The 19,276-nt window shown below is 40.3% G+C and overlaps 1 protein-coding gene and 1 long non-coding RNA gene across 5 annotated transcripts in view; one reads left to right on the top strand and one right to left on the bottom strand.

Annotated features, from left to right (window-relative positions):
• Nucleotides 1-6,646, top strand: part of LOC141374629 (uncharacterized) — an 8,803-nt gene extending 2,157 nt beyond the window's left edge. The window contains exon 3 of the long non-coding RNA XR_012381655.1: nucleotides 6,321-6,646. This is a non-coding gene — a long non-coding RNA (uncharacterized lncRNA). The remainder of the gene's footprint in view (nucleotides 1-6,320) is intronic.
• A 9,178-nt stretch (nucleotides 6,647-15,824) lies between these two features.
• DCLRE1A (DNA cross-link repair 1A) overlaps nucleotides 15,825-19,276 on the bottom strand; it is a 21,112-nt gene continuing 17,660 nt past the window's right edge. For all 4 annotated transcript variants that reach the window (XM_025880953.2, XM_025880955.2, XM_073904164.1 and 1 more), the window contains exons 9-10: nucleotides 18,693-18,834; nucleotides 15,825-17,660 (exon numbers count right to left, since the gene is read on the bottom strand). In XM_025880953.2, the coding sequence (XP_025736738.1) occupies nucleotides 17,500-17,660; nucleotides 18,693-18,834 (303 nt within the window). In that variant the 3' untranslated portion in view covers nucleotides 15,825-17,499. The remainder of the gene's footprint in view (nucleotides 17,661-18,692; nucleotides 18,835-19,276) is intronic.

Here is a 19,276-nt window from a genome sequence, read left to right as displayed (position 1 = left end):
AGTCTAGGGGCGCCTGGGTGGCTCAGTCAGTTAAGCATCTGCCTTCGGCTCAGGTCATGATCCCAGGGTCCTGGGATCGAGCCCTGCCTCAGGCTCCCTGCTCCTCGGGGAGCCTGCTTCTCCCTCTCCCTCTGCTGCTTCCCCCCGCTTGTGCTCTCTCACTCTCTCTGTCAAATAAAATAAATAAAATCTTTAAAAAAATTTTTAAAAATAATACAAAGTCTAATCAATTAATTGTCAGCAACACGTAGTTGACCAGCCAAAAAAAAAAAAAAAAAATAAGGATAACAACAAAATACGGACTATTATATTTTCCTCTTAGTCTCCCTTTATTTATTGCAAATTTTGAGAAACAAATTCACATCTTTTGAACATGTGGATCAGGTCACTCCCAGTGCCCTCTGACAGCATTCCATCACCCACATGGAATCCAGTTTCCCTGTCACCATCACCCAGGCCCCATGCGATGGCACTCCCACCATCACAGTCACTGTCCCTGAGCTCCCCACACTCCAACCGCTGGTTTCCATGTCGCACCTGAAAGGCTCGAAGTTCTTCCCAGCTGCAAGGTGTTTGCACATTGTTGTTCCAGCTTTCTAACCAGCTTTTTCTTCCTCTGCCCTTGCTGGCTGCATCTTTCTAGTCACTGATCTCTTTAGAACCCCTCCCCCCAAAAAAGGATGTAGGTTCAGGAGGTAAGCAGTATTTATCAAAACCTATTAGGATTATGTGAAACCGGAGAGTCAACATAAACCTTTATAAATAAAAAACAGAATTGTTTTCTTTCTTTTTTTAAACAAGATTTTATTTTTAAGTAATCTCTACCCCCAATGTGGGGCTCGAACTCACAACCCCAAGATCAAGAGCTACACGCTCCACCAACTGTGTCAGCCAGCTACCCCCAGAATTGTTTCCTATTCATCACTTCACAAAATGTTCACTTAATCCAAAGTGAATTATTGACCGCCAAAAATCTTTAATACTAGAGACCAAAAGTAAACTACTATTGACTGTTTTCTTCTCAGAATGTTTGATTCTTTAATCTCATTGTTTGTTTAATGATCCTATTTTTGATAGCTTTAGTTTGGTTTAAGTTTAAATGCATACAGGAATTTCTTCGTTCAATTCCGACCCATGAAAAATGAAGTCTTCATAGGGGCTTCTATGCTGTTGTTTTGTTTGTTGCCTTGAGTATTCTACGACACCAGGTTTTCAGACGCACTCAATGTTTTTTCACCACACCATTGGCAATCTGGGCCCCTCTTCATGATCCTTACTTCCCTCTGCTTTGTGGGTCATTCACGAGTATCTCCTGGAAGCTCCTGTACCTGGAGCCCACCAGAGAAAACGTGGCAGCATGGGTTTGTAGGATGGGGATAAGCCAGCCAACTGGCTAGGCACTAGATCGTGATGTGTTTCTGCCTTAGATTACAGTAGCTGGCCCTACAGCCTACAGACTGTGGGTGCTGAGCCGTGTGCCCTGCAAGAGGCAGTGAAGAGTGCTTCCATGTGCTAGAAATTCACTGCAGTGCAGCCTGTGAAGGGATCCCTAGCAAAGCCACTTCCTTATTGGAGCCTGGTTTTCAGGTGCATCGTCTTTCTCCGGATACGTGACCTAATACGCGGGTATCTTCTATGCTCTCTGACTCCATGTCATAGAGATGCAACCACTGTTTTCTCTTTCAGTATTTGTCACACATATTTCTTTAATGCTTCAGGATGCTCCGAGCTAAGCAATGCCCACGTGTCTTGGCTGATGATTCAAATGCTAAAAAACTGTTAAATGCTATCCTTTACGGAGAGAAAAACAGAGCTCTGAGTCCTATGGATTAAAGCAGTGGGGGTTCGTGAATTTTTATTGGCATTAAGAAGCATCTGAGGTCCTTCCTCCTTAAATACAAAAACAAAAATGCCTGAAGATTGCAAATTCCCAGAATCAACTCCTGAAGATATGATTTAGGTCCAGGAATGTGTCCTTTTTTTTTTTTTTTTTAAACTAGAGCCCTAGGTGACCCTGGGAAAGGCCCACAGACCATGCTCTGAGAAAGCCTAGAATGAGGGAGAGCTGGTTTAGCTCTTCCCACCCACTTACTAAGCTGCCATCTGGAGTAATTTCTGTCTAAGCTCAGAAAGAAACCCATGAGGAGTTAAAAACCCTTTCATGAGTGAACTAAGCATTGCGCAGTGGGAAGTTTCTGGAAGCCTTGGGAAGAGATAATGGCAAATGCTTTTTTTTTTCAAAAACTGGCCTCATTTCATCATCTGGTAACTTTCCCCTCCTCCCTCTCCTTCTTCCCCTTCCTGTTCTCCCCACTCCCCCCTCCCCCGCTTTTCCTCTTGCTTCCTTCCCCTTCCTGTTCTCTCCACTCCCCCCCTTTTCCTCCTCTCACTTCCTTCCCCTTCCTGTTCCCCCCCCTCCCCCCCCTTCCCCTTTTCCTCCTCTCGCTTCCTTCCTCCTCTTTCTCTTCTCTTTCTTCCTCTCATCCCCTCCTCTTCTTACTCCTCCTTTTTTGGCTCATTTAAGGCACTATATTCTTTTCTCCTCTCACCCAAATTCTTTTTCCAGAAACTGTTGCAAACTCTGTCACGCGACCATCTTTAGGAGACTCAGTAGGTCAGTATCAACTCCTAGCAGAACTTGGAGGTGAGATTCAGAACTTCTGAAAAGCCAAGAGACCACCCCCGCCAGCTGCTTGGTATTGGCTGGGAATAAATCCCCTTTCTTATGTTTAAGATAACCATGATACGTGTGATGCAAAGTGGCAGCAAAATTCAGTAGCACACCTTGCTTAGATCCTAGCAAGGGAGCATCTCCCCCTCAACTCCACTCAAACTCCAAACCCCACCCTACCCCATCACCACCATTACCAGGCACAGGCACACCTGCCACAGGCCACAGTCACCTGTTCCACCACATTCAAAGCCATCACACACAGGTGCTAAGACACGGCCTCCATGGAAACCTCCAAGAGCTGATTATCAAGATTAGTCACCAGGGTAACATAGCCTAGGAATGGAGCAGAGCTTTGGAAGTAGCAGTTGGGGAATGTGAGGGTAGCAGGATGATTTAAGAGGTTGCTAACACAGACAAAGCTATTTACAATCAAGGGCTTTCATTCTTTTATCGGTGAAGCAAACCAGCTGCCCTTCAGGCTTGACACTGTAATCTCACCAGTAAAATGGCAGTTGGTTAACAACATCCTCTCTCACCAAGCCAGGAAATGATGAAAAAATGTCTCCATGGACCCTTTAGGGATAAACAGAAGGAAATGCTTATTATCTCTTGAACATTTAGCTATGTGGTTGGGAAGAAAGGAGTTGCAAGAATGGGTGAACATTCACAGTGGGGTTTGAACCCTGGCACTGTTTGTAGCTGTACTTTTTGTGGTTGAAGAGCTGCCTCCAGAGAATAACTGGGAGAAGGAAAAGAAAGAGAGGGAGAGAGAGGGAGAGAGAGGGAGACAGAGGGAGAGAGAGAAATGGAACTTTAAAAAACTACTCTTCTTTTCAAAAGCAGAAGAGCTCTGTCTCCTTGTACCCCCCACTAGGGGCCATTGCCCCGGGTCTTGCCTTTCCTGACTGGGAATAGACACATTTTCCCTCTGGAAACCTGGCTCTCTTAAGCCTATAGAGGGAATCCTGGATGCACGGAAGAGAATGAGATGCAAAAGTTTTCTCCTACGAGTAAAAATGAGCAGTCCTTACTCAGGGCCATTCAACTTCTATATTCAATTTCTGATTCTCCCCATAGCCACCTCAAGCCTTTAAATACATCCTTTTCTTTGCTGCCTCTTGGACCATCACTTAGTCTATGTGCAGGGGAGGAGCAGATACTGCAATGTGTTATCCCCCCCGTGGAATCATCAAAGAGGTTCCATAGTGCTGTAGAAACCTGTTAGTGCAATGCATCACTAAGTGATTCTGGAAATTGCAGTTCTGAACCATAAGTCATCATTTGGCAATTGATGCAATACATAGGTCTTACCAATTATCTGTAGCAACATCTTATTTATCAAAATGAGTAATCTGCATCTGTGGGTTTGTTCTATTCCGGTGTGTTCACTATACCCCGAGAATACTAAAGAATGAATGTGCTCTGCTCTCTCTTTCCACCACTTACTGGCAGGCTGTTCTGTTGCTGTGGGCACCTGGCCCTATTTTAGAATTAATACAACTGTATTACATTAATACCATCAGAGGGGACTGATTTCTCATTGCTCCACCTCCGTGGTCCCATATCTAAGCTGGGGAAGTTCTGCTGTTTATGTACAAGAAAGGTAAATATTAAGTGAGACATACACAAAACATTTTCTCATCTGACATATTTTAAAACTGTAGAACAGATTCGTTGTAATAATTAGCTTGATAAATACCATTACGTCTAAGCCCCGGAAAAGCATGAAACACTCTGAAAAAAAAAAAAAAAGAAAAGAAAACTGGGCTAAAAGACTCACAGAATTGTAAGGGCATGTGATCTAGAGAACAATCAGGTCTCTCAACTGTAGTGGAGGAAACTGAGACCGGGGTTCATTAATTCAGAGAAGTGAATTAATTTGCTAAAAGTCACAAAATTAGTGGCAGAACCAGGCCTAAATTATAGTATCTGGACACAAAGCCAAAAGTTTTCATTACTACATCTGATGCATAAGCAATAGTTCTTCTCAAAGAGCCCTACATTAATTACAGGTTGTATGATGATGATTTTTGCAGAGCTAACCCCTGGCCCCTCAGATCATCAAGAGATGGTGTTAGCATTCCCAGCTCATCTGGCTAATTTTGCCAGGCTTAATTGGAACTGAAAGAAATCCCCCTCTTCTTTTGGTTGGTGGTCATTCCAATCAAGAGATGTTCATTGTCAGAGAGCCATGGTGGAGTGTGGGGTGCTTCATCCACTTATGTTCATCACTAAAAGGTACCCAAGACCTGCCATTCATCACTTCAGCTGCTCTTATCTGGGCTGCTGTAACAGAGACCACCACTCCCCCTGTGGAATGCCGCCATGGCTTTATCTCCAGGATTTTCCAAGTGTGAAGACTAATCTCATCTCATCCTGTGCCCCAAACCTCCTGTCAGTGGCTGCTTGAGGTTTCTCATTCATTCACAAATTTATTGCATAGTTGCTGGGGTTTGTATTTGCTATTGGTATTTACAACACATATGTGGGACCCACCATCCAGAAGGTGCTCAGGAAAGTGTTTTTTAAATGCATATTTTGATGATAAGGCAGGTAGTATATAATTAGAAGCATTTAGTTTGAACACAGTACACTCTACCACAAAACCATCATGCCCTTAATATTCCTATGTCATTTTCCAAATCACTTACTGCTTCCAAGAGTTATTACAAAGAGAAAATCATGAAAGGAAAGATGAGAAAGATGACAGAGAAAGATTTCATGTTGTTCGAGACGACGCAAGAGACAGGACAGGTTGATTATAAAGGAAAAGTAATAATATTATGGAGCTAGGATAGAAAAAGAAATAATGGCTTGAGAGATGAAAGAAGAAGGGGAAAAGGCTATATTCAGAAAATAGCCATGGGCTGAGAATATCCTTGGCCAAGAAAGTTGGGAAAATACACAATGCAAATGTCAATCAATAATCTAGAATCTGGTGGCAGTGTGATTTTTAATGTCACAAAGTCGACTATCCTTTTTTGGATTTGTGCATGTGTGTGGGTGTCTTTATCCTGGGAAAGATAGGAAGGATACACAGGAACTATGGTATAATCATGCAGCAGGGAGAGGCAAGTACTTGGAGGCCTGGTTTTCTGGCACCACATTCGGAACCACCACAAACAAGTCCCTGTCAGCCTCCTGATAGTGCACAGATTACCAGTGTGACCAAGTGGAAAAACCTCCCTGCTGCCAAACTCGTCACTGGAACGTTGATAAGAGGGTGACAGTGCAGCGGTGGGTTCAAGTTCAGAGACACGTTCAAAATAAAGGGGGAAAAACTAAAAAGGAGGAAAGGTGGTAGATCATTCCATCAGTCTCCTGAACACAGTAAAACGGTTCCCAATCTCCAATTGCCCTGTGCATCCTAAAAGCCCCGCTGGATGTCACCAACAACCCCTTTGTTCTAAACACAGCAGGTGTTTTCCACCATGGATCTTGAAGCTCTATTGACAACATTCCTCGCTGTTGGCTCTCCCCTTCTTTTGTGACACCAGATTTCCCCTCCTACCTCTCGGGTTGCTCCTTTTGATTTCCCTCCTTGGCCAGCTGTCCTTTGATTTGGGAGCTGCTCAGAGGATCTGTCCTATATTCTCTCACCCGATATACTCTTCTAATGAAGTATTATTCCCTTCTCTGACTCGAGGTACCATCTTTATGCTGTTGACTCTCAAACCTATCTGGAGCCAAGATCTTATAGCCCTGGAGGCCGAGCTGTTCACTGGCTGCCTTCACATGAATGAGCACCGAGAATTATAACGTTACAAGTCCAAGCTCTTCCCTGGTGTCCTTCTACCCACACTGGCCCTCGTGTTCCTGCTCAGCGAACACCCCTTCCCTCACCCAGGTAACCTCGTCAGACTTGTGAGCCTCATCTTTGAGTCTTTCCTCTTCTTTAGATCACAAATATTTACTGATGTCAGCATGTACCAGAGACTGTGCTAGGTGGGCCCGGGATGGAGTAGTAGATGAGGTCAGAATGGTCCTTGCCCTTGAGGAGTTTACAGCCTCAGTCATTTCCCGCCTATCGTGCTAACACCTTCCGATTGTTCTTGAGACAGCCCCCTTCTCTCTACCGGACTGCTACTCTCCTATGATAAGGTTAGGTATCCCTCAATTTTTGCCCTGATTGCCTCAACTGCTTCCTAACTCATTTCTGTGAGTCAAGGCTTGCCTTTCCAAACCACTTCCACAATACAGGGGAGAGAAATCTGCCCCAAACCAATTTTTTCATGCTAGCTCTGCTTATATACTGCAGTGGCTCCTCACTGCTCTTAGAATAAGGTAAAACTCCTCATTAGATGGCTAGAAGCAAGGGCTTGGCCAAGGCCTGTGGGAACACGGTATCCCTTCAAACCTGAAGTCTTTAAGTATTCATTCAACGTTGTTAATCAGGAAAATCTGAATCTATTAATAAAAAATTGAATATCCACTTCCATCTAAAGTTCGGCATTTGCCATATGCATTGACTATAACATGGTATTTTTTATGCATATGTGCTTTACACATATGCAAAACTGGATCCTGCTCTACATACTGATATGTTATGTAACCTACTCGTTTTATTTTCATGTTGTGGATGTCTTTCCATGTCATTAGACATTCTTCTACCACATCATTTGATGACTCCACAGTGTTTTATCGATTTATTTATTTTTAAATTTGACCTTTTCCAAACTGATATATGCCCAATTAAAAAAAATCAAATAGTATTAAAGCATTTATAATAAAAAGCAACAGCACCCTGTGCCACCTGTCCCCATTTCAGTCCTGGTTTCTAGAAGCAGCCATTAAGAATATTTTAGCTGCTGTTTCTCCAAATTTACCTCTGTATTTCCAAATAATATGGGTATGACACTCTTTATTTTTTTTTTAAAGATTGTATTTATTTGAGAGAGAGAGACAACGAGAGAGGGAACACAAGCAGGGAGAGTGGGAAAGAGAGAAGCAGGCTTCCCACGGAGCAGGGAGCCCGACGCGGGGCTCAATCCCAGGACCCCGGGCTCACGACCTGAGCCGAAGGCAGACGCTTAACGACTAAGCCACCCAGGCGCCCCGACAACTCTTTAAAAAAAAAAAAAAGGATTTATTTATTTATTTTAGAGAAAGAGAGCATGAGTGGGGGGAGAGGCAGAGGGAGAGGAAGAAAGAATCTGGAGCAGAACCTGCACTGAGCATAAAGCCCGACACAGGGCTCAGTCGCACGACCCCAAGATCACAACCTGAGCTGAAACCAAGAGTCGGACGGTTGGTTAACCGACTCTGCCACCCCAGGCGCCCTGACACTTTTTTTTTTAATTGACTCATCTGTTTTACCTATCAGCTTGCCGTGTGATGTGGTCAGTCATTCAACAAATATTTTTTATTCACAGTGCCAGGCACTGTTCCAGGCAATGAGCAAAACAAACAAGATCATTACATTCATGAAACTTATATTCTAGGAGAAAGGTAATTACAAAGCAAATAACTAAATAAAACAATTTAGTATACTGTTACGTGTTATAAAGAAAATAAAACATGGTAATGGAGATTTAAAAGACTGACTTCAGTTAGGGTGGTCAAGAAACCTTCCTCTGAGATGGCATCTGAGTTGAGTTGCGTTGTGAAGATCTACAGCAAGAGCTGTATTAATTAGGATATGGGTTGGGTCCATGTCACAGACCCTGTAACAATGGTTTAAATGAGAGAAATCTATTTTTTTGTCTTAAATAACAGCCTGAAGGTAGGCCTTCCAGGGGTCCAGCCTCCTTCTAGTTTCTTGCTCCACATCTGTATGGTCCAAGACGGCTGCGCCACATTTATGTTCCAAATAGTAAGATGCGGGAAGGAGAAGGGCACATCTCCTCTCTATAAGGGCACAATTCAGCAATTTCCCACCTCTTCTGCCTATATACTTTTGGCTAGAATGTAGTCACATAGACATACCTGCTGCAAGAGAAACTTGAAATGTGGTTTCTATTCTGGGCAGCTGTGAGCTGAGCCAAAGTTCTATTACTATGGAAGAACAGAATGGGTATCAGGGGCTGACTTATTCTCTGCCAAAAGAGCACTTCACACAGAGAGAAGATCAAGGACAAAGGCCTTGAGGAGACAAAGACCCTGACTTGTTTAAAGAAGAGAAAGAAGCCAGGGCCACGCCTTGGTGTTTGCAAAACGGAGAGTTGGAGGATATGAGATCAGGGAGGCAGACAGGGGCCGGATGGTGTGGGGATTTCAAACCAACAGCAGGAATTTCACTTTTATTCTACCGGAAGCAATGGGAGAGTTTTCAGCAGGGAACTGATGGAGACATTCTCTCTCACACCTTCCCCTTTCCCCATTCCTTAATAACATCCTAACACTGATTTTGATTGAATCACTCATCACTATTTACATCATCATGAGTATGTAAATATTGTTCATTGCAGAACCACGCAGTATACTAAGGTTCCATTTCCTTTCTTGTACAGCTTTTAGTTTTCCTCAAGTTAACAACATCATTGGTTTTTCACTTATATCATTATACATACACAATGCACACAAATACACAGCTTCAATTCATTCCAGATCCTCTATCAGACTATCTATCGTCTATTCGGTCTGGTTTACTTTTTTCTGTCTCTCGGACATTTCTTGTTGGAATCTCTCATCCACCCAGGAGATTATTCTTGTGAATCGGTTTCTTTTTAGTATCTTCACTACCCTGTGAAGGAATCTTGGGATAGAGAGAGAAGAAAAGAGTAAGCATGATCTAGCCACCAATTTAATTGAAATTCCATTAACATTTTAGCTTAGGAACTCTCTCCTTTGCAATAATTTTGAACTTGGTAAAATACATTGAAAATGAGACTCCCCTTCTGACATTTTTGTGACACCGCAGGAAAGATTCAAAAGGCTTCTGATCTTTGTCAAGTTGTTCCTTTGAATGTGACTGAATGCCGGAAGGGGACGATGAGCTCCATGAGCTCGATGAGCTGGCTTGGCTTTCATCGGCTACACTCTTTTGTCTTTTGACCCCCAGCTTGCACACTGCCTCTGCCCACACCATCCCACTTCCACTATAATGTATTATAATTTATCGTTTGCTTTGTGTATTCCTCTAGCCCTGTAAAGGCAGGCATCTCTGTCTTGTTGTTTTTGAACTGCTCGGCTTATTGCCTGAACGACTTTGGTGGACACTTACCTATTTCTTGGATGTGTGGATGCTATCCACCTCTTACTCGAGAGGAAGGATCATAACTATGTTTGATTTTTTTTTTGAGATGTAAATGCCGCTCTTAGCTTTATCTTCCCTCTGAGAATCCCAATTTTACTCATGTTTAAAAGCCCACTTTGAAAAGCTACCTGGCCCCTGAGGACTTCCCTAAGGAATCCGAACCCCTTCCTCTACTCAGTGTGGTCAGCGTCTCACCCTTAATTAGCAACCATTTTATGATGACTTCATAAATAAATGAAGTCATCCAATGAGGATTCAAATACACTTTTTAATATTATGTATTTTTAAAATTTCCAGCTTCTATCGTTAAATATTTAGCAGCTGACAAGCTAGCATGGTTAACATCAAGCACCATTCCTAGCCTAGATGCAGACATGCAAACAAAAGGATAGTTAACGTTTTCTTAAACTGTTTATTTGGCACTGCAAAGCTAATGTAACCAAACCCATCTGTTTCCTCTTGTCCAGGGATTTTGAATGGTGACAAAAAGAACTTTATGCTGAACTTCTAATGACTTCCAACTTATGTCACCTGTTCTTTGTCAGAAACTTGTTAAAAATTTTAATACAGATGAATAAATTTCTAGAGCACAACCTGGAAGAAGTATAGAGTTCTTACATAAAAGTCAACAGCTTTGAAACAAAAAAGATAAGTTTCTTGGCTGATTATTCTCATGACATATGAATAGCTGAGTTGTTTAAACCAGTATGCTTTTATTATGTACTTAAAGGAAAACTTGATGTTAGCCAGGAATTATATAATTATAGGATTTGGGGCTAAACGGGACCCAGATAAGTTATTTATTTCATTATCTAGCTTTCAGAGAAGATCTTAAATAGCACGCTGTAATTTTAAAAATTTAGAATCTGGGTAAAGATGTACGGTTATTTATCACATCAACATTGTGGGCCATTTTTATAAATGGCTTTGCTTATTCAAGGTCAGCTGGTGTTATCCAACCTGATATTTAAAACCCTCCTATCTTAAATCCTCCTTTCTAACTTACAATTATGATCGTTTTTGCTTCCTTTCTGTAAGCTGAGGCAGCCAGTCTGTCTTACCTACACTGCATATAACCACTTCATGATTCGTGGAATGCTGCTACACATTTTAAATTTGTCCTTAAAATTCTCACTGAACCAAAATCGTAGGCATGTAATTTTTAAACACCATCATTTTCTAGCAAATCAAAGCCAAAGTCTATAAAACTGATTATTTTGCTTAGGCTTAATAACACATTTTTGAAAAAAAAATACATTTTAGAACTTTCACTGAACTGAGCTTTCCGTATGGTGTCTTCTTTCAAAATAGTGAAAAGATGCTCAGTATAAGTTGTCATTAGGGAAATGCAAATAAAAACCACAATGAGATACCACGTCGCACTCGCCAAAATGGCTGTAATAAAAAAGACCATAACACTTGTTGGAGAGGATGTGGAGAGGCTCGCATTGCTAATGGGAATGTAAAGTGATGCAGCACCCTGGAAAACAATTTGGCACTTCCTCAAAAAGTTTAGACACAGTGACCATATGACCCAGCAATTCCATCTCTAGGTATATACCCAAGAGAAGTGGAAGTATATGTCCACACACGAACCTGTACAAAATGTTAATAGCAGCATAATTCATAATAGCCAAAAAGTGGAAATAACCCACAGGATGTCCACCAACAGATGAATGGATGAACAAAAGGTGGTATTTCCTAACAATGGACTATTTTGGCTGTAAAAAGGAATAAAGTATTGATACATGCTACAACATGGATGAAACTTGAAAACATGAAGTCAAAACAGCTAATCACAAAAGAACACATACCCTATTCCTTTTATGTGAAATGTGCAGAATAGGTAAATCTATAGGAGCCAAAGAGATTAGTTGCTGCCTAGGATGGGGGTGGGGTGGGGTGATGGGCAGCGGGGGGAGGACTGGGGAGTGACTGCTAACAGATATGGGATTTCTTTTTTGGGTGATAAAAATAATCTAAAGTTGGTTGTGGTGATGGTTGCATAACTCTGTAAATATATTAAAAAACACACTTTAAATGAGTGGATTATTTGGTATGTGACTATCTCTCAATAAACCTATTTAAAAAACCCAAAAACATAACAGAGATGAGCACTCTTTCCATGGATAAAAGACCCTCATAAAAAGAAATGGGCTGATTTAGCAAAACCAGAGTATTTGGCTTTTATTCTCCTTTCAGATACTGTTGCTTTTAGTTCATTTACAATTTTATCTACTTATCCCATGTGATATGTAATCAGAGCTCAGAGCCTCGACAGGAAGTCCGTAACCGTTCTTTCAAACAAACTTAAAAAACAAAACACACACACACACACACACACACACACAAACCACTTAAAAAAAAAGTTTAATAACATCTGATAGTGTACTAAAGCAAAGCTTTGATGCCATTTTAGGATCTTAAGCTCTTGCTTTCCACTTTGAAATAACAGAGGGGCTTATACGGATAATGTAATTTGACTTTACACAACTCTTTCTCATTGAAGAAAACGTCTTTCATATTTAGGACGAACCAGTGTTCTTAGGTGTTTTTAAATCCGTGTGTAATCTACAATAGCTCTATAGGGAGTTAAGCCATAGAATGCAGTCCCAAACGTTAAGAGCAGCACTTACATAACCAAGTTTCATTTAAATTAAATGAGCTTTTTAAAGAGCAGTTCAATTGATCACTCGTGAATTATTTACATACTGTATTTTGTGTTGCTAGTTTTTTTTTTATTATGTTATTTATTTAGTTATTTATTTTTTATTTGCCAGAGAGAGACACAGCAAGAGAGGGAACACGAGCGGGGGAGTGGGAGAGGGAGAAGCAGGCCTCCTGCCGAGCGGGGAGCTCGATCCCAGGACCCTGGGATCATGACCTGAGCCCAGGACCCTGGGATCATGACCTGAGCCGAAGGCAGACGCTTAATGACTGAGCCACGCAGGCGCCCCGCTAAATTAGTTTCTCACGTATCCTCTTTCACCAAGTAGCTCATACAACTCCAACCGACCACAATCTCTCCTTCCTCAAGATACAAAACTGCACAGATCTTATCTCTTAAGTATTTTACGGATATTAGTTTTACTCAGTCCCCTAAGGAAATTCTAAGCTTCTCCAAGGCAAGGACCTGGTCTTAAACACCAACACCTTACAGAGACCCCATAATTACAATGTGTTCGTCAAGGTTCAAGGCTTGGCCTAGTTCTCCTGTTAAGCTCTAATTCATATACTTACATACTGTTCAATACATGGTGTGTGTATCGACATCTAACTCACTTTTTCATTTCACATAAATTTGTGTTGACTGCCCCCAAATCTTCAAGAACTCTTGATTTTCTTCAGAATGACTTCCAAACAACTTAGTATGGCTCTCGAAGCTCTTTGCCATCTTCCCTCGCCTCCCGCTCCAGCCTGAGCTTCACACACACCCCCCAACACACCAATGCTCCAAGTCCTCCCCCACCCGCCCACACTCTCTACGTTTCACCCCTCCAGCACCTCGTGGTCTCTTGGACGGCTCTCCAGTCTACGAGCAGTCTGTCAATCTTTTAAGGACCATGTAAGAAGTCATCTTCTCTATGGCCTCTTCCTTATGAGAATTTATTTTTCCTTTTTAAGTGCTCCCACGCACGTTGGTGTTACACCACTTCTCACAGCTTGCCTTTTACAGTGCTTAGGGGCATGTCTTTCTTCCTAATGTTCCTTGATGTTTGAGACTATTTTATTCATGCATTAAGTCCCCTAGTGGAGCAGGTTTATAACCCCGTCACCCTACACAGAATAACCGCTCAAAATATGCTTGCTAGGTTGAATTGTTTTTTGTTTTTTTTTTAAGATTTTATTTATTTATTTGAGAGTGAGAGAGAGCATGAGCAGGGAGAAGGGGCCAAGGGAGAGGGAGAAAGCAGAATCCCTGCCGAGGGAGCCCAACTCGGGGCTCAATCCCAGGACCCCAGGATCATGACGTGAGCTGAAGGCAGACGCTTAACTGACTGAGCCACCAGGGTGCCCCTAGATTAAATAGTTCTTATCTTAATTTCCATACAACACCAAAAATAGTGTGGAGAACATAACAGTTAATCAACAAATAATATTGATAAAAGTTCTTAGAAGGAGGATTTAAATGCTCAGTGACTGATTTTAGTGACAAACTCAAGCGATACATCTTGACAAAGAAAAGTTTATTCTCTAAATTGTTCCTGCACTGAATTGGACCTAAGTAACAGATAAGTTTTAATGTACCAAAAACAATCAACTGAGTAGTTTCAATATATTTTTATTTTGAGTGGTTCTTCTGGAGTGAAACTATTTTTACCTGAGGAAAACACGTGAAAGAATTTTGGAAGTCAAATTCTTAGAAGGTGGATGGATTTTTCACTGTCTATTCAAGATTCACTCAAGCACTTACCGTTTATTAGAAATGTCTCTGGACCGAACACTGAAAAAGGTACTAGGTCATAAAATGAATAAGATAAGGCCTGCCCTGAAGGTGTTTACATATCCTGGAGGACAAGTCTCAGAGAAATCTGGGTTTTGGTGCCCTAGAAAAACCAGGACTAATTAGCTCTATGCTGATGAATCTGGAAGTTCTTTAAAATGGACACTGTTCAATTCAGATTATAATATTTATGTTTCAATGTATATTAAAAACAAAGCTATAACAGTATTTTATTTAGAAAGCCACTTTGGATTCTTCAAGACAGCAAAACACATAATCAGATGCTATGAAGCAGGGCTTGGGAATAGGGTAAGGCAAGAGAGTTTCCTAGTGTAAAATGTAGGGAGGCTCTCCCTCTCCAGGTCATGCAAGTGCAGGGTCAGCCCTGAGAACCAGTGCCCCCTTTAAATCACGCACCCTAACCTCTCCTGCCTCACCCTAGTTCTGGCCCAGCTACGAATATTTAAGAAAATAACCATTTTGTGTTATACTCAGTTTTGTACACTTGGTACACTCTATAACAAATGTTTTACAAATTATTTCTGGCTTACCAAAAATGGAACTGTGAAATCATGGAGGGAATGAGACCTATGCAAAGAGTAGGTCTACTTTTTGGAGAAAGGGGTAGATACTAAGGGAAAGAGGCAACATAATTAGCACAGTAAAATGCTTGCCAAGTTAAAAGCTTCCAACTATTCAGATTAGAAGTAATTCTTATACCTAAACTGCTCTGCTATTATCTATAACCATTAACTTATGGTTTTGCTGGCTTCAAATAACTTTTTTTTTTTTTTTTTAAAGATTTACCTGAGAGAATGGAAGCGCAGGGTCGGGGGGCGGGGAGAGGAGGGGGAGAGGGAGAGGGAGAAAGAATCTCAAGCAGACTCCCCACCCAGTGCGCAGCTTGATCTTAGGACCCTGAGATCATGACCTGAGCCGAAACCAAGAGCCAGACGTTCAACCAACTGCACCACCCAGGCGCCCCTCAAATAACTTTTTTATTGGAATTTTTCTAAGATCAATATCAAGTGAACTGAATGAACGGTAATAAAACCACCAGGAAGGTTACAAGCCAATATTAATATCTTTTCAAGAGAGAGTATTTCGAGGATTAGTACTTGAAGATAATTCCCTTCTTAGTTCCTGAGTCTAGTTATTGATGGTTATTTATAAGGACCAAATAAGGAAATTCTGAATTCATTTGGTTTACAGAACTATAACTCAGTAACTGAACACACTGTGAACTTAAATTTGTTGTTCTGAAAACCCGTTTCATATTTAGGTACATTAATTAATACAGAATCAGGGATAAGTGATTTAGATTTAAAAGGGCATTGACATCAAGTAGAAAAGATTTTCCCATGACACTGAAGTCATGACAACTTAGAACCAGCCCGTCAAGTGTCACTGCCTCTGGGAATTCAATGTACAGTGTCAGGTAAGGTGAAGCAGCTTTCTGAAAAGTTCCAAATACAGATAGAGTAAAACATTTTTCTCTGGTCTGGCTTAATTCTATTTCTTCCTTACACGTGTTTAAGATGTTCAAGAGTTGTCACCCATTTATTTTGGGTTGATGGTAGATTTCTTCTTCTTTCATTTCACTTTAAAATTGAAATTTTTTATCTACCGACGCGTGAAGTATTGGAACTAAGAATTTCATATATAGCTCTCGCCTGAGCCTCGGAAAGTTTGGCTGTGATTGTGACTTATATTTAAAACTCTTTGGGGTGGTCCCTAAATGAGGTTCTGCGTATTCTGCGGCAATGGCAGCAAACGACACCATTCCGAGCTGCTGTAAATAGTGCTGTTTGTGTAGAAAGAGGTTTTCTGCATTGGATAATACAAAGGCTGAGGTTGCCTTTAAATAAGATGCTTGGATTTTCAAAGTCAAACCTCCAAAATCATGAAAAATCTTTTTACCAATGAAAAAGGACAACTCTAAGAAAAGACCATTACTCAAATAATAAACTAAAATGACCATAAATGACTTGACCATCTCCCCAAAATGCCTGTTTTTGTGGACTACACAGACTTTTTCTAATTGTAACGTGTAACAACTTACAAGTTACGAAAAGTTCAAAACATCAAAAACCCAAACAAGTTAAAATATTTTAAATGTGTAATTGAAGTCAACTGAGAGTACAGTTAAACTGGATTTACTACCACTGTGCCCCTAAAAGCTTTTCCTCCCTTAAATGTGATCCCTATAACTCCTACCTCCACAGCAATGTAAAGTTCAATCTTGTGAAAATAAAGTTCATGGAGAATACTATCCTTACTGAAATCATTACTGGAAATAATTTTCCATGAAAACATTTATTAAGAAACTCCCCACATAATTTCATTGCTAGAGGTAATGCAAGAATATACATACGCACACATGCATACATGCATTATACTTGTTTTCTTATTTAAATCCCATAAAAACATTTTAATATGCATTGGCCTCCCCAAATTTTCATTTTGGATCAGCTACTTTGTGTTGGAGACATCAAGATACATAAATAAATTCTATAATCTCACTTAAAAAAAACAATGTTGCAATCTGAATTTCTACTTATCTGATGTCTTGAGTAAACAGTTCAGATAAACATCTATTCAGGCAAACTTTTCACCATCCTTTATTGGGTGATTACCTAGGCTCTTTGAATCCTCTTCCTTAGTGTCAAGTGTTGAATTATTTTCATTGAAATTTTTTAAAACTGCATGAACAGCACAGTTATAAATCCTAAAAACCAAAAGACACTATGGCGAATTTAAGATTAATTTTTTATTTAAGTATCATATAAAAGTTATTTCATAAAAATATGCTCCATATTAAATAATTTTAAAGATACATAATTACTTATATATAATGCTTTCAATGTCATTTATCTATTATCATGAATCCTTTGGTCCCTAAGGTTGCCTTTTCTGCCTCTCCTGTGGCCAGATGCAGAGTATACCTGCTCCCGAGGGAAGAGCAAGAATCAAGGGCGCTTGGGGGACCAGTCTCCATCATTACTGATGATGCTGAGAGATGCCTGGCACCATGAACATGCTATTCAAACATAAATGAGAAAACAAGCTATCCGAGCAGCCTTCACGAGGTTTTCCCCATACAGCATATTTCATATCACTAAAGATTTAACTAGTAATGAGCTATACCTAAGTTACTTAACTAGTTCTGAGTCCTTTCAGGTAACATCAATATCCAGCTTCCAATTTCCACTCTTTAAAATATTTCTCCATTGTTCTCCTAGATTTCAAGGTGCCAACATTCACGGTAGGTATGATTTTCTGGGGCTTCAGCCACTGAACAAACCGCTTCATTTCTAGGTAGCTGCTGTGTTCACTATAAGGGATTCCTGCAACACAAAAGAGAAGATATTGCAGACAAAAAAGATCAAATTATTTTTAAAAAAATACACAAGCCCAAAATAAAATAAGAAAGGAAAGCAATCCAGAGTACTGCTGTCAAAAACTCCTCAGTATTTTATTTCTGATAAAAAAAATGTTAATAATTTTTATGGAGAATAAAGATTAAAACATTAAAACCATACTGAAACTTTGAACATTAAATAATTCTACTGCTTTTCTATGTAGACACTTCATATGTATTTCTACAGATTCTTATTTTTAATTCGGCTTTCTTTTTAAATTAGGCTTTTCTCTTTAGGCACTTCACTCAGCTATGGATTTAGGAATATCCTGGAAAAAAATGTGAAGAGTGACTAGCAAGAGACTCTTGGTTTCCAGAGCAAGTAAGCAGAGTCCAGTCCCTGAGCTTTGCACACATAAAAAAATAGGACCAAAAATTAAAAAAATAAAATCTTAAAAATCCCTTTATCTTCCCCTAAAGATCAAGTGCCACAGAGAAAGGGAGAAGGGGTCCTGTTTTAACTGGGATCTTTAGGGGCTGAAATTAAGTCACTAGTCTAGGGACATAGAAAAAAACGTTTCCATCAGCCACGATTACAGTAAGCAATTTCTGAGGACAAAGGTAAACCTCCTCCGAGAAACGAGAAAAAGGAGTCAAGGCTGTACCTCTTGCTGTCATGGCATTTAATCCGGTCTTCCTTCCCACTGGCAGTCTGACCGTGGCACTTGAGCTTCCAGACCCAACTGCACTGCCCGCCCCTCCTCTATGGGTTCCTTCACATAGCACCGAACATGCAAACGAAACCATCGTATTAGCCAATGTCTTTTTCCTCCTGTCACGCTCCTTTCTATCAGTTTATGATGTACTAAAGATACAGCTTTAGAGTATGTAGAGCAATCTGAAACTCGATTTTTAAAGATTCTTTGGTGCCTGTTTTTCTTGGATCTTATTTTTACAAAAGCTCTTTTTAAAAAATGTCATAACAAACATTAAAAGTGAAAAAATTTCATAATTATACCATATATTGAAATGTTTCCTTTGGTCTGGGGAATAATGTCTGCTATAGTCGTTAACTTGCTAGAATGCGTCCATCCTGTAGGTCGAAAAGCCAAAATCTGATCATATTTTCCACCACATTTCTTCAAATGACTCTGTAAAGCCTGTTCAGTAAAAATAGGATATTTATTTAGCAGTCAGTGAAGGTGTGTTATGTGGAATAAAACAGAATGATCACACTGGTATAGTCTCAGGGAATATGCAGTTGGTAAACATTAATTTGCAATAACCTAGAGTCGTACTTCCAGAAAAAATAAAATCACGGAAAAAAACAATTTTTCCTCTTATCTAAAGTTAAACAAGCTTAACTCCAGTCTGAAAAAAAGCAAGGTGAGGCAACTTTAAACATAAAAATTATGAATTGAAAGATTACAATTCAGATAGCTATCGGAAAAGGAAAAAGGAAAAGGAAAAGGAAAAATAAGAAAGAAGGAAGGGTGGGAGGAAGGAAGGAAGGAAGGAAAAGAAAGAAAGAAAGAAAAGAAAGAAAGAAAGAAAAAAAGAAAAAGAAAAAGAAAGAAAGAAAAGAAAGAAAGAAAGAAAGAA

The sequence above is a fragment of the Callorhinus ursinus genome, unplaced genomic scaffold, assembly GCF_003265705.2.
Source record: "Callorhinus ursinus isolate GAN/ISIS: 27379988/994484 unplaced genomic scaffold, GSC_fseal_2.0 scaffold20, whole genome shotgun sequence".
NCBI classification, from domain to species: Eukaryota; Metazoa; Chordata; class Mammalia; order Carnivora; family Otariidae; genus Callorhinus; species Callorhinus ursinus.
The sequence above is the reverse complement of the archived record's forward strand: the minus strand, read 5'-3'. Positions and strand labels throughout refer to the sequence as shown.